General features: G+C 38.9%; 1 protein-coding gene across 2 annotated transcripts in view; it reads left to right on the forward strand.

Annotated features, from left to right (window-relative positions):
• LOC127421978 (glutamate receptor ionotropic, kainate 4-like) overlaps positions 1-12,873 on the forward strand; it is a 620,965-nt gene that overhangs the window by 277,333 nt on the left and 330,759 nt on the right. For both annotated transcript variants that reach the window (XM_051665249.1, XM_051665250.1), the window contains exon 3: positions 4,020-4,154. In XM_051665249.1, the coding sequence (XP_051521209.1) occupies positions 4,073-4,154 (82 nt within the window). In that variant the 5' untranslated portion in view covers positions 4,020-4,072. The remainder of the gene's footprint in view (positions 1-4,019; positions 4,155-12,873) is intronic.

Genomic DNA, 12,873 nt, shown 5'->3' on the forward strand with positions numbered 1-12,873 from the left:
AGGGCTTTTAATTTGTTCTAATTATTTTACATTTAACTAATTAATTGCATTAATCATGGTAAATGGCACATTAATACAAAAATTATAATATAATCATAAATATATTTACTTTATACTTTGTCTCAAAGAACTTGCAAGAAATTAGTTAGTTACAATTATTTTAATTATTTAAATATTAAAATAAATAAGCCTTTTGCGGATAGAGTTAATTAGACACATTTTACAGGAATAAATCTTACAAGTATATGTTTACATGCCATAAAATCAGTCAACATGCTGTAATTAAAAGTTGGGCAAAATAAGTCGATTTCCAGTGGACTTTTTTTAATAATAGGATCCAATGGGCAGATTCAATTTATATTAAGCTTTATTGGCAAAATATACTTGTGTACATTGCCAATGAATTATAAGACACTATACATGTAGACACAAAACAAATTGAATGCTGAAGTTTAAAATCTCATAATTATTATAATTATTATTTTCTCTGGCTGCTATTCAGTCTCTTTCATGTACACACTGGGTCTCTTTCACAAGATTTCGTTTATGACAGTGAAAGAGCTTTTTGTGAAGTCTCCATACTCCGTAAAGTAAATCTGCTCCTGTGTTTATTATGCTCGGGACATGCATCACGTGTAATGCACAAGCATGCAGTCATGTACACAATCAGATTCTGTGCTAGGATGTGCAGTGAAGTCGAATGTATACCACCTGGAAATGTATATATGCCAATTTTAGCCAAAGGAATTGGATAAAAACAGTATAGTTTCAGGAAGTGAAAAATAAATAAATAAATAAAAAATACAAAAATATGGATACTGCATTATTTGAGTTTTTTTTTTTTTTTTTAAATTACACGTTAAACAGTTAGCTGTTAATCACAGAAATAACGCATTAAATTTCCCAGCCCCAGAAATTATATAATTGAATAGTTATTTAATAAAAAAGATATTGCCCCCTAAGCTTCTTAGTAGTTAGCTATTTTTTTGATAGTAGTTTTTAATGTAGCTAACTATTTTTCAAAAGAGTGTTCTTAACTTAAATTATTATTAGCTTGCAGTTAAGCAAGCTACAATTTTGAAGCTTCCCCAGCACTGCTGCTGTATCTTCGACTGCCATTTCTACCATACATTTGTCAAGTTAGTATAATGGTACCAATACTTACCAGCACTCTAGTGTTCAGAAGAATTCACTGTTTCAAGAATGCATGGTCCTTGTGTGTTTGTGTTTGTGTGTGCTGTGTAGAATAGCGCCACACAGAAACCACTTACATGGTTCCCTTGTGGGCTATCACATCACCATTATCTTAGCAAAAAAAGCACAGGTCTGTAAAATAATTAGAATATGTAACCTGCAAGTTTGATTTTGTGCTTGTTGACTAAATAGTGTTCAAGCTCCGATGTCACCAAGTCATTCCTTCTTTTACAGGTTTTTCTCAAACTATGTTTATTTAAAAACCCCAGCACGGCTTGTCTGAGCAGAGACAGGTAGCGATGAAAATGAACTCACACAGCAGGTCTGATTCACGTTTCTCTTTGAGAACAATGACAGTTTCATAAACGACAAAGAAAAGGAACACAATCCATTTTCATCCCCCTATTCATAGTCAAAAGACAACATTGCAACATGCTACGTGGTATTTGTGAGTACCCATGTATTTTTAATTGCCTGTCAGCTCCTTTACCAGATACAGTTCATGTGAAAACGCATACTTTATTCTTGGATTGAGTTTCCTATTGGTACTAACATCTTCTCGCACCGACCTTTAAAACATTTAGATTTATTTAATGATTTGCCTTATTATTCGCTTCTCACTGTTCCTGAGCATGAAAGAACACATGATTTCCACAGTGTAAAATGAGAGTGATTTATTGACTGTGTGGCATTAAGATAAACTACAAGTATTTGTACAATGCTTGTTATGTACCAGGCTCAGTGTACTGCATTCAGTTGAGAAGGTTGTAATTGCATTAAGCTAATTGTTTTGGATGTACTGTACTTGCGTTCTAATTGTCATTGTATCCTGCTATAATAAATGCATTAGGCTTGTTTTTCTTGAAGTGTGCCCTCTCATGAACTCTGTGGTTGGCTGCTTTATCCATGACTCATTCTTTTATGCATCGCTTAAGCAAGAGAATGAGATATAATGAATAAAGGTGTTTGGAGCAAGCAATAATATTTCAATGAAATGAATGTGGATTGAGAGAAACTTTATCTTCTCCCTTTGCCTTTGCTTCTTCAAAGCAAATGCAACAGATTTGTGATTTGTAAGGTTTTCTCATTTCTCATTTCTACTTTTTGAGAAAAAAATAAATAAAATTACATCCTCTTTCCCAAAACAGTGTCTGCATTTTGTGTAAAATCAATATATGTGATTTATATGTTTAATTTCCAAAGTGAGTAAAATATTTTACAACCTAGGCTATTTGTCATAGCTCACTTGAATAAAGGGCCTGGGTAGCTCAGCAAGTAATGACGCTGACTACCACACCTGGAGTCACAATTTCAAATCCAGGGCGTGCTGAGTGACTCCAGTCAGGCTTCCTAAGCAACCAATTGGCCCGGCTGCTAGGGTGGGTGGAGTCATGTTGGGTTAACCTCCTCGTGACCGCTATAATGTGTTTCTCGCTCTCGGTTGGGCGCGTGGTGAGATGCGCCTGGATGCCGTGGAGAATAGTGTGAGCCTCCACATGCTCTACGTCTCCGCTGTAACGCACTCAACAAACCACTTGATAAGATGCGCGGCTTGACGGTCTCAGACACTGAGGCAGCTGAGATTCGTCCTCCGCCGCCCGGATTGAGGCGAGTCACTACACCAACACGAGGACTTAGAGTGCATCGGGAATTGGGCATTCCAAATTGGGGAGAAAATGGGAGAAAAAAACAAAACAAGATGACTCAGCCTTTAACCAAAAAAAAAAAAAAAAAAAAGGACATACAGCACTTGTTCAATCTTGATTCATTTAAGTGGCTCTTCTGATTGCTTTCTTTAATTATATTTGAATAATGCAGCTAATACGGAACATATGTTGGTAGAAAATGTACATTACCAGAAATAGACATAGAGATGCCTCTTGTTAGATTGTCTTAATAAGCAGCTGTGATGTTAACAAATAGAAAAGCATACCATGAGAATTGCAATAGTTTTACACACTTTAAAAAATAATTTGAAGATTTATGCATTATAATTTTACAACAAAATTTCATCACATCGTAATCTTTAAAGAGTAATCTTTAACTAAATTAAATTAATAAAACAAAATATTTTAAGTTTTATTAATTAAAAATTTTGTTGGAATTTTGTTATGAAATGCGTAAATCTTAAAAATAGGCAAAAATATTTTTTTGATTGCAGAAACTTTTTTTTCCTAAAATTCAGCCAAACTACTTCATTCAAGGTTTACCTTGGCCAAATCCAAGTTGCTTTATAGCAGGAGTTTTTTAAGTTTTTAATGCCAAGGACCCCCAAATATGATAACCCTCTTCCTAAAATATAAAGGCAGCAAATTATGTATATGTACATCTACTGTATATACATACAAGGATCTTTCCTCTTCTCCTCCCATCACGTCACCCAAAGCACTGAAACCAATTTTAAAGCAATACAGATGCTATTTTTCCGAAACTGCATCAAAACATACAGGAAATGCATGCATTGCTCAACGCAAATCTAGAATAATTGAATAATATTACACCTTTCATGTGTAGCAAATATACTTTTTTATTCAGACAGCAGAATGAAATAGAAAATAAAATAACATATTTGATGTGTTAACTTTAATAGCCCTTAAAAAACATTTTGTCAAAATCTTTTTGTTTTCTCATATTTTCCATGAACCCTCTTGCATCCTTCTTGGTGGTGTGTGAAACCCAGTTTGAAAATCTCTACTGTTAAGCATCAACCTATAAAGCACCTAAAATACAGTATATATTTAGGGTGATACAGGTGCTTCTTTGACTGAAATGTGTGTGTGTGTGTAGAACCTCTCTGAATTGTTGGTTTGTGTTTGGTCTGGCAGGTGCATGTGTGAAGGGGGACCCCCAGGGCTGGACCCATGAGGAGTCAAAGAAGATGCTCACAGCCTGGGCGCCTCTGCTCTTCTTAGCCATGTGGGTGAGAAATGCCACCAGTGGCCCGCTCTCATTCAGATTAGGTGAGTAATGCCTCATGTTTTCAAGCTGTAAAACACAACAATATCTCTGGCCTCTATCTCTCGTTAGGCCTAACGCTGAGCAGTGTAATTTGTAATTACTGTTAATTAAAGTGATAGGGTTTCACACCAAGTTGCTGCCTTAGGGTGGAATGTAAATCTTAGAATAAACAAACTGGAAAGGGAATGTGTACCCTGCCTGTTTTATGTTGATGTTGTAAACAAAGTCTAATAAAAAATAAAAAAATAAAGATTTGCAGTGTTGCAACACTGTGGAGAAATCTCCAGTAATACCCAATACAGCTGACTCATGGAGGTCACAATATATATAAAGATATATTTGATTTCCTGTAACATAGCTGAAATCGAAAGTAATAAATGGAGCTACAATCTAATGCTTTGGAGGAGCATGTTCATTTAATGCAGTCAATTGCAAAGCAAAGAAATTTAAGCAACCGTTTACCTCACTATGTCTTTGACATATCTCTTGGCATCCTCCCCCACCATAAATCCACCTTTATCTCTATAATTAAGTCCTGGGAGAAAACATAAAGCTTGAGTTGAGTCCCATACTCAAGACCTTCCACTGCAGAAACTAGTTTTTATTTGTAAAAATTATAATTAATTTTGGGAATATTAAAATGATTACCATTTACGCCTGATCAGCGTATTCGGACAGCGATGAGTTGATGTGCACATGCTTGTTAATTCTTAGAGCAATATTACTCTCATGGCCATTGAAAATAATATCACAAATATATTGAAACTCTGTTTATAAGCAAAATCTCTTAGGATCTACAGATTTTAAGTGACCCATCATTACAATCACATACCACTGTCAACTTCTCTTTGAATACAAACAAGACTTTATTGACTAATCTACAACATAAAACTAAACTAACACTCATAGACATACATAACACAGGCTAATGAATGAGCTTTAACAAAAAATTAATGGAAATTGTCCGTAGCAGAGAAAATTGTACTTATATGGATCTGATATGGAGTCTAAAGACCATGCCTTGAATGAGCCATCAGAAGTTCATTAAAATACGCCTCGATTTGAGATCAGGTTACTCTAATTTTACAATAAAGCGCAAGATTTGGTGAAATTGTGGAGGTAATTGTGCTGCCGTTACATTACATTGCGTTGAAGTCCTTTGGCTTGGCTCGTGGGACTCATTGTGGTGCGCTGAGTCTATGTCTGGAGTTCCGATGGAGGGATTGATTTCGGCAGAAATCGATCATGGACGCTTGAAGAGTGATGTAATGACCGGGGCGGAGCCTCGATGCAGTGACAGAAGAAAGTGTGAAACTTTTACATTTTTAGAAACTTCGAGGACTCAGAAAACGAGTACTCACGTGATGGGACAACTTGCTGAATTTGAGAACTTGAGGAGGACTTTGCCGCGATGGGTGTTGAGAAACTGAGAACTCGTTTTGTTCGACAAGGCATGTAGTTTTGTTGAGTTGGGGTGGCCATACCCCAAAGATGGTTTAAGCAAATCAGAAGTTACAATTACGATTTCACATATCATTCTTTTGGTCCATGTTCTCGTTCCTTAGATCCAGTCTTTCTGCTATGGCAGTATGTAATTCAACCACATATTTTTACACTGAGAATATGATGACAATTATTGATGTTGATTGATGTCATCAGTATTCTTGAAATGCAAAATGAAACTCAACAAAAGTTAACATGATGTACTTATTATGCATGATTACCTTATACGTGATAAGACATGAATAATAGGAGATTAAAGAGCATAATTTTCAACATTTTAGTTAAAAGAGTGATTAGAAGTCATAATAACATACTTTCAGGTTTATCATCAGGTTAAACCTTGTTTTTGATGGTTTTTTACAATTGGGCATGGCAGACATAGATTTTGTGCATTGTGCAGCATAAAGTGAGTTTTTTTGTCCTGTGACTGTGTATCCAAGGCTCATGGAATAATCTGAAATATCCTAAGATATATGTAATATGCATGATAATATAAACAAAAGAAAAGTTCAGTCTGTGTATTTGGAAGTATGAAAAGAGCATTAGTTTCTGAGTTCAAATGGGTCTTTCCAGCATGGAGTATGTTTAAGTTCTTTGTCTTGGGAGGATGTTTGTGAATCGTAAAACTCTAGGGAGGAATCCCATTCCAGCCTCATGATAGCCATTTGGTTTGGGGTATATTTGACCTTACCAAAGAACGAGGAGGGGTTTTGACCCTCAAAGGGGGTGTGAATGAAGGTTGTGTGTTGTCCTGGATAAACTTGTTTTGTGACAGTTAATGCTAGACAGATGCAAAACTTTAATTATTCCCTCCCTAACTTTTTACAAACAGATTCCTAAATGCTTTCCTAGTTTTCAATAGTTCAGACAAACAAGTGGTTCCCAAAGGTGCTTGAGCCATTGTTTCTACTGTATGTTGGACTGGCAAAACAAACAATGTTTGAGCAATATTCTGATTGTGCCACAGAGCCACAGTGTATACACTTTTCTGGAAAATCAACCTATGAATGACTTACAGTACTTACACTGCAGTAATTAATGCTAATTAATGTAGGATTGAAGAAAGTTCTGTACTATGGGGTATCAATGGGAACAAATGATCAGACACAAGGTTAGACATAGGGAGTAAATTATTCTTCAAATACTGAATAAATGTTTCACTCTAATTGCAATAACAATTAGTAGAAACTTAATTTACTGATTAAAAACTGATTTAAACAGGACCACATGTAATTCAAAGGAACAAGTGTAACTTCAAATAAGACATTGTAATTTTACATAAAATTATATAATTAACACTAACTGGAACTGAAAACAGAATTATAACCCTCAATTTCTAATAACATTTCCAAACAGTCTCCAAACCTTGCATAGACCTTCCTTATTAAATATTAGAATACAAGAGCCTATAGGTAGTCCCAAAGCACAACAGCAGGTGTTACAGTATTTTAACATAAATAAACTACACACCTCAGCTTTAATGTTATGGCTTTCATAGAATATCCAGTTTAGAGAGCAATAGGCAGGGTTGTGGAATCGAGTTGCATGACTGGACTTGACTTGGACTCGAGTCACAAATATGATGACTTGCGATTCGACTCAACATAATCAAAGAAGACTTGTGACTCGACTTAAACTTTGACAACAATGACTTGCAACTTGACTAGAACTCGAGCCCTCTGACTTAGAAAGACTTTATACCTTCTAAAACCAATGATCAGAGTTGTACATTTAAAATTTTTCAACAAATCAATGATTAATTTCTCCAATAAACAATTCATTTGATTTTCTAATCTGCATATCAACCAATCAGAGAACCAACCAATCAACTTCCATGAGGATAGGACCATTTTTGAAGATAGCGTGTTCAAGGGTGACACAGCCAAAATGAAACCAAAGGTAATTTAATTTGGGTGTAAAGAATACAATATCTAAGGCAACAAAAGGATTGCAACATGTAGAACCTGTGGTTCAAAAATGACAGATGCTTCATCAACAATGTCCAAATTTGTGAGGCATCTGAAAACCCACAGACAAAGTTATGTTGAGATTAGTACTGTTACATGTCAGCTATGGTTCAGTAGCATTTAACTTATCGTGTTAGTTGGGTTAGCTAGCTAGCTAGGGTGGGACAGTATGTCGAATTTCAAAATATCACGAACCAAAAAAAATGACACACCATGTCAAGGCTCGACAAACATCAAGCATCATAATCTTTTTATTGCTTGATTTTACCCCAACTGTAATTTATTTTTTTACACCGGTTACAGGGTTTGCACAAGGCCCTTGAAGTGCTTAAATTTAGCTTTTAGAAATGTAAGTACTTGAATACCTGAAAAATCACCTTGTTTTTTTAAAAAGTGCTTGAGATTAAAACAGAACATTCTTCTGTGAAATGTGTCCATCAAAGATGAGATCCTGCACTCCACTTTCTTTGAATTATGTCTCTTTTATAACATTTCTGTTCTTTACAAGAACCGGGCACATAGCCCGGTTCTTTACAAAAAAGAAATATTAATTTTAATCACAAATAGAGAGAGGCTTCTTTCTCATTAGTAAACCGGGACACCTGCATGTTAGTTATGGGCAGATCGATGCTAAAGGATCGATACTTCCAATACTGATGTTGTATCAAAAATATCAATCCTCACACAAAAATATCGATTCTAAAAAATAAAAAAACATTTTAACTAAGGATATTATTATTTGGCTACCATGAACATGAGCAAAGTGAAAGTTTCAAAGTGAAATAAAAAGGATTAGGCTATATTAGCAAATACTTGTTCAGGATGCCAACTACTTCTTCCGCTCATCTTAACATGCATACTGAAAGACACAAGTAGACAAGCGCTTGCGCCGTCACAAGGCTCATTCAAACAAGAGGGATCAGTGCCTTGTAGAGGTAATGATAGAAAATCAGAGAAACAGCTTCTGGTAGTGTAGTCTAGGGCATACGCAGACACATGCCATATGCCAACCTAACTTTCTTAGGATTTTACGTATGCCCACCTGAAATAATTGATGATAAGTATGGCCGCCAGAGCAACGAGTAGTCTTTTGAACCGGAACTTTTTCAATCTGCTAATTCGATGCCACAGCACCGTTGAGTGAATTGTGTATATAAGTGTACAGAGATTCTCTCCACATGCACAGAGGTGCGGGAGCTCAACTGATGGCACAGGCAAGATAGTCCGTCTAAGCTGATCCACCAATCAGAACATTCATTTCAGACGTGATTGGATATTTTCTATCCAATAATATTTTCCGTTTCAGTAAGGGGCAGACATTTCCAGCATCTAATGCACAAGGAGTAACCATAATTTGCCCTGTAAATTTATTTCTCTGCTAAACGTAAATATATGTACATACATTTAAATGTAACTTATGCAGTTAAACTTTTTGAAAATACTATGTGTAATTACACCCCTGCTAGTTTTTGATGCTCTTTTTTTTTTTTTTTTTTTTTTTTTTTTTGCCTTTTACTGCTGTCGGTACTGCCTTTTTCTCATGATATCAAATCATTTCAATTTATATTTCTTAGTAGGAGAACAATTTCACTATTCACAGAAAAGCACATAATAGTACACAAATAAAACAAGCAACCATTCATTCTTATGTAGGCTATATGGTAATACAAGATAACGTGTTAACGTCTTGGTTACTTGCATAACCTCCGTTCCCTGATGGAGGGAACGAGACGTTGTGTTGATGTAGTGACATTAGGGGTCACTCTTGGGAGCCCGAGACACCTCTGGTCTTTGATAAAAGGCCAATGAAAATTGGCGAGTGGTATTTGCATACCACTCCCCCGGACATATGGGTATAAAAGGAGCTGGTATGCAACCACTCATTCAGGTTTTATGCTGAGGAGCCGAGACAAGGTCTCAGCCATTTCAGCGGGTAGTTCAGCGTTGTGGCAGGAGGGACACAATGTCTCATTCCCTCCATCACGGAACGGAGGTTATGCAAGTAACCAGGACATTCCCTATCTGTCACTCACTCGACGTTGTGTCGATGTAGTGACACTAGGGGTCCTTATACAAAAACCCCACAACTGGCTGAACTGTGTTACGTGAACTGGCGGTGTGTGACGGGCAGACCACTGTTTGATGAAACAGCCTACAGAGAGGAGGTGCACACTCTGACACACTGGTGTCAGGAGCACAACCTCTCCCTCAACGTCAGTAAGACAAAGGAGCTTGTGGTGGACTTCAGAAGAAAAGACAGAGAACACAGTGCCATCACCATCAATGGAGCACCAGTGGAGAGAGTCAGCATCTTCAAGTTCCTGGGTGTCCACATCACTGAGGAACTCGCATGGTCCGTCCACACTGAAGTCGTTGTGAAGAAGGCTCATCAGTGCCTCTTCTTCCTGAGACGGCTGAGGAAGTTTGGAATGAACCGCCACATCCTCACACGGTTCTACACCTGCACTGTGGAGAGCATCCTGACTGGCTGTATCTCCGCCTGGTACGGCAATAGCACCGCCCACAACCGCAAAGCACTGCAAAGGGTGGTGCGAACTGCCAGACACATCATCGGAGGTGAGCTTCCCTCCCTCCAGGAAATATATACAAGGCGGTGTGTGAAAAAAGCTCGGAGGATCATCAGAGACTCCAGCCACCCGAGCCATGGGCTGTTCTCACTGCTACCATCAGGTAGGCGGTATCGCAGCATCAGGACCCGCACCAGCCGACTCCATGATAGCTTCTTCCCCCAAGCAATCAGACTTCTGAACTCTTGATCTCCCACGATCAAAATACATCAGCCCTGCACTTTATTACTCTTTTATCTCACACCGGACTGTCATAATTATATTACTGTTATTATATTATGTCTCTCTTAACAACTGACTATCAACCGACAGCCTGAATGTCAATACAGTACAATACTGTACATTCTATATATATATATATATATATATATATATATATATATATATATATATTAATTTTTATTGAATAATGTGTATCTATATAGTATCTATATAGTAAAAAACAAAAAAAAAAACAAACAAAAACAGCATATTGTATACTGTACAGTGTATGTTATTATTTGTATATTGTTGAGTGTAATTATGTGTATAACAGATGGTTAAATTGTGTTGTGTTAATTTGATGTTTAAGTTGTGTAATTATGTATAACAGATGTTTAAATTGTGTTGTGTTAATTTGATGTTTTAAGTTGAGTGTAATTATGTATAACAGATGTTTAAATTGTGTTGTGTTAATTTGATGTTTTAAGTTGAGTTTAATTATGTATAACAGATGTTTAAATTGCGTTGTGTTAATTTGATGTTATTGTAAATTGGTATATGTCTCATCACTGTCACGACTGCTATGTTGATCGGAACTGCACCCAAGAATTTCACACACCATTGCACTTGTGTATATGGCTGTGTGACAATAAAGTGATTTGATTTGATTTGATTTGATTTGATTTGATTTGATTGATTTGTTTGCCTCGTAGTCAGCACACCAGGCCGACACGTAACCTCCCCCAACACAGTTATGAGTGTCGAACGGCCCTTTGGGGCCAAGTCGACTACCCAAAAGATAGAGACGGGCTAGCCCAGTCGTGGCCTCTTATCCCCTTTTTTTTCCCACTCCCTAAAAAAAGGGGGATTAACCGACTGGGCTCACCAGGTCTAGTCGGGGGGTGTCCCTCCCAAGGGGAAGACACCGCGGAGACCACATCCGGGGGTGGGGGGGGTACTTAAGTGGAAATACGTCACATGGTCTTGCCGAGCTATGTCGGAAGTATGCCATGTGGGGGAGTCCCAAGGTAGGTCCTGCCCTATGGGGGAGGAGTTACTACAAGCATGGTGACTGGGGCAGAGGGGACTCTGCCCAAGGAAGACGCAGTTTGCCAACAGGGAAACGAATTAGCGGAAGATATACATTGCATGGGGTTACCTACGGGGAACCACCACATGCGGAGCACCTACCCCAGTACAGGGCTTAGTTAGCACGTGTACTGAGCTGGCAGCGAGTCTCTCCGCAAAGTCGTCTGCCACAGGGCTCGGAGGAAATCAACCAGGGAACACAGTTTGTGAACACTACTGGGAGTTAACGGCGCACGTTTTCAGCTCAGGGGAGGTGAAAGGCACTGCGATACAAACTACGCGCAAACTATACACCCGGCCGGCTGTCCCAGACTTACCTGCTTGTGCGTGCCACTACACGGGACGAAACCGGTTCCACCCAGAGATTGTAGAACCTCGCAAAGCTGTTGGGTGTTGCCCAGCCCGCTGCTTTGCAAATGTCTGTTAGAGAGGCACCCCTGGTCAAGGCCCAGGAGGCTGCTACACCCCTGGTAGAATGGGCCCGTAGCCCTACCGGGGGTGGCACGTCCTGGGCGTGATATGCCAAAGTTATGGCATCAATGAGCCAGTGGGCGATCCTCTGCTTGGAGACAGCGCTTCCTTTCCGCTGTCCACCAAAGCAGACAAAGAGCTGCTCAGAGACTCTAAAACTCTGCGTGCGATCCAAATAGATGCGCAAAATGTGCACCGGACACAGCAACGTCAGGGCTGGGTCTGCCTCCTCCTGGGGCAGCTCTTGCAGGTTCACCACCTGGTCCCTAAAAGGGGTCGTGGGAACCTTGGGCACATAACCCGGTCAGGGTCTCAGGATCATGTGAGAGTAGCCCAGACCGAACTCCAGGCATGTTTCGCTGACAGAGAACGCTTGCAGGTTTCTTGCCTTGGATGGAAAAATGCAAGTACAGATGGATTTTTGATGCTGATGAGTGCACATGAAAAATATCTTTTAAAGATGGAACTATGAATCTTTTAGCCTTTTCAGTTACTACACCTTTTTTTCCATTTTTTATTTTTTTGCAGTGCTTTTTCTCAGGAGGGCAGTCTTCAAGGAGAGTGCCTTAAGCTCGGCTGACTGCAAAGGCTCAAAGGGGGCTCTCTGTAGACCCTGAAGAACTACAGAGAGGTCCCATGTGGGAATGGGGCACGGTCTGAAGAGATTCAACCTCCTGGCGCCTCTCAGGAACCTGATGATCAGGTCGTGCTTCCCTAAGGACTTACCGTCCACTGTGTCATGGTGTGCCGCTATAGCGGCTTCATACACCTTCAAGGTGGAAGGGGACAGCTGCCCTTACAACCTCTCCTGCAGGAAGGAAAGCACTGAACCGACTGCGCATCTCTGGGGGTCTTCGCGTCGGGAAGAACACCACTTAGTGAACAGACGCCACTTAAAGGCA

The sequence above is a fragment of the Myxocyprinus asiaticus genome, chromosome 31 (assembly GCF_019703515.2).
Source record: "Myxocyprinus asiaticus isolate MX2 ecotype Aquarium Trade chromosome 31, UBuf_Myxa_2, whole genome shotgun sequence".
Taxonomy (NCBI): Eukaryota; Metazoa; Chordata; class Actinopteri; order Cypriniformes; family Catostomidae; genus Myxocyprinus; species Myxocyprinus asiaticus.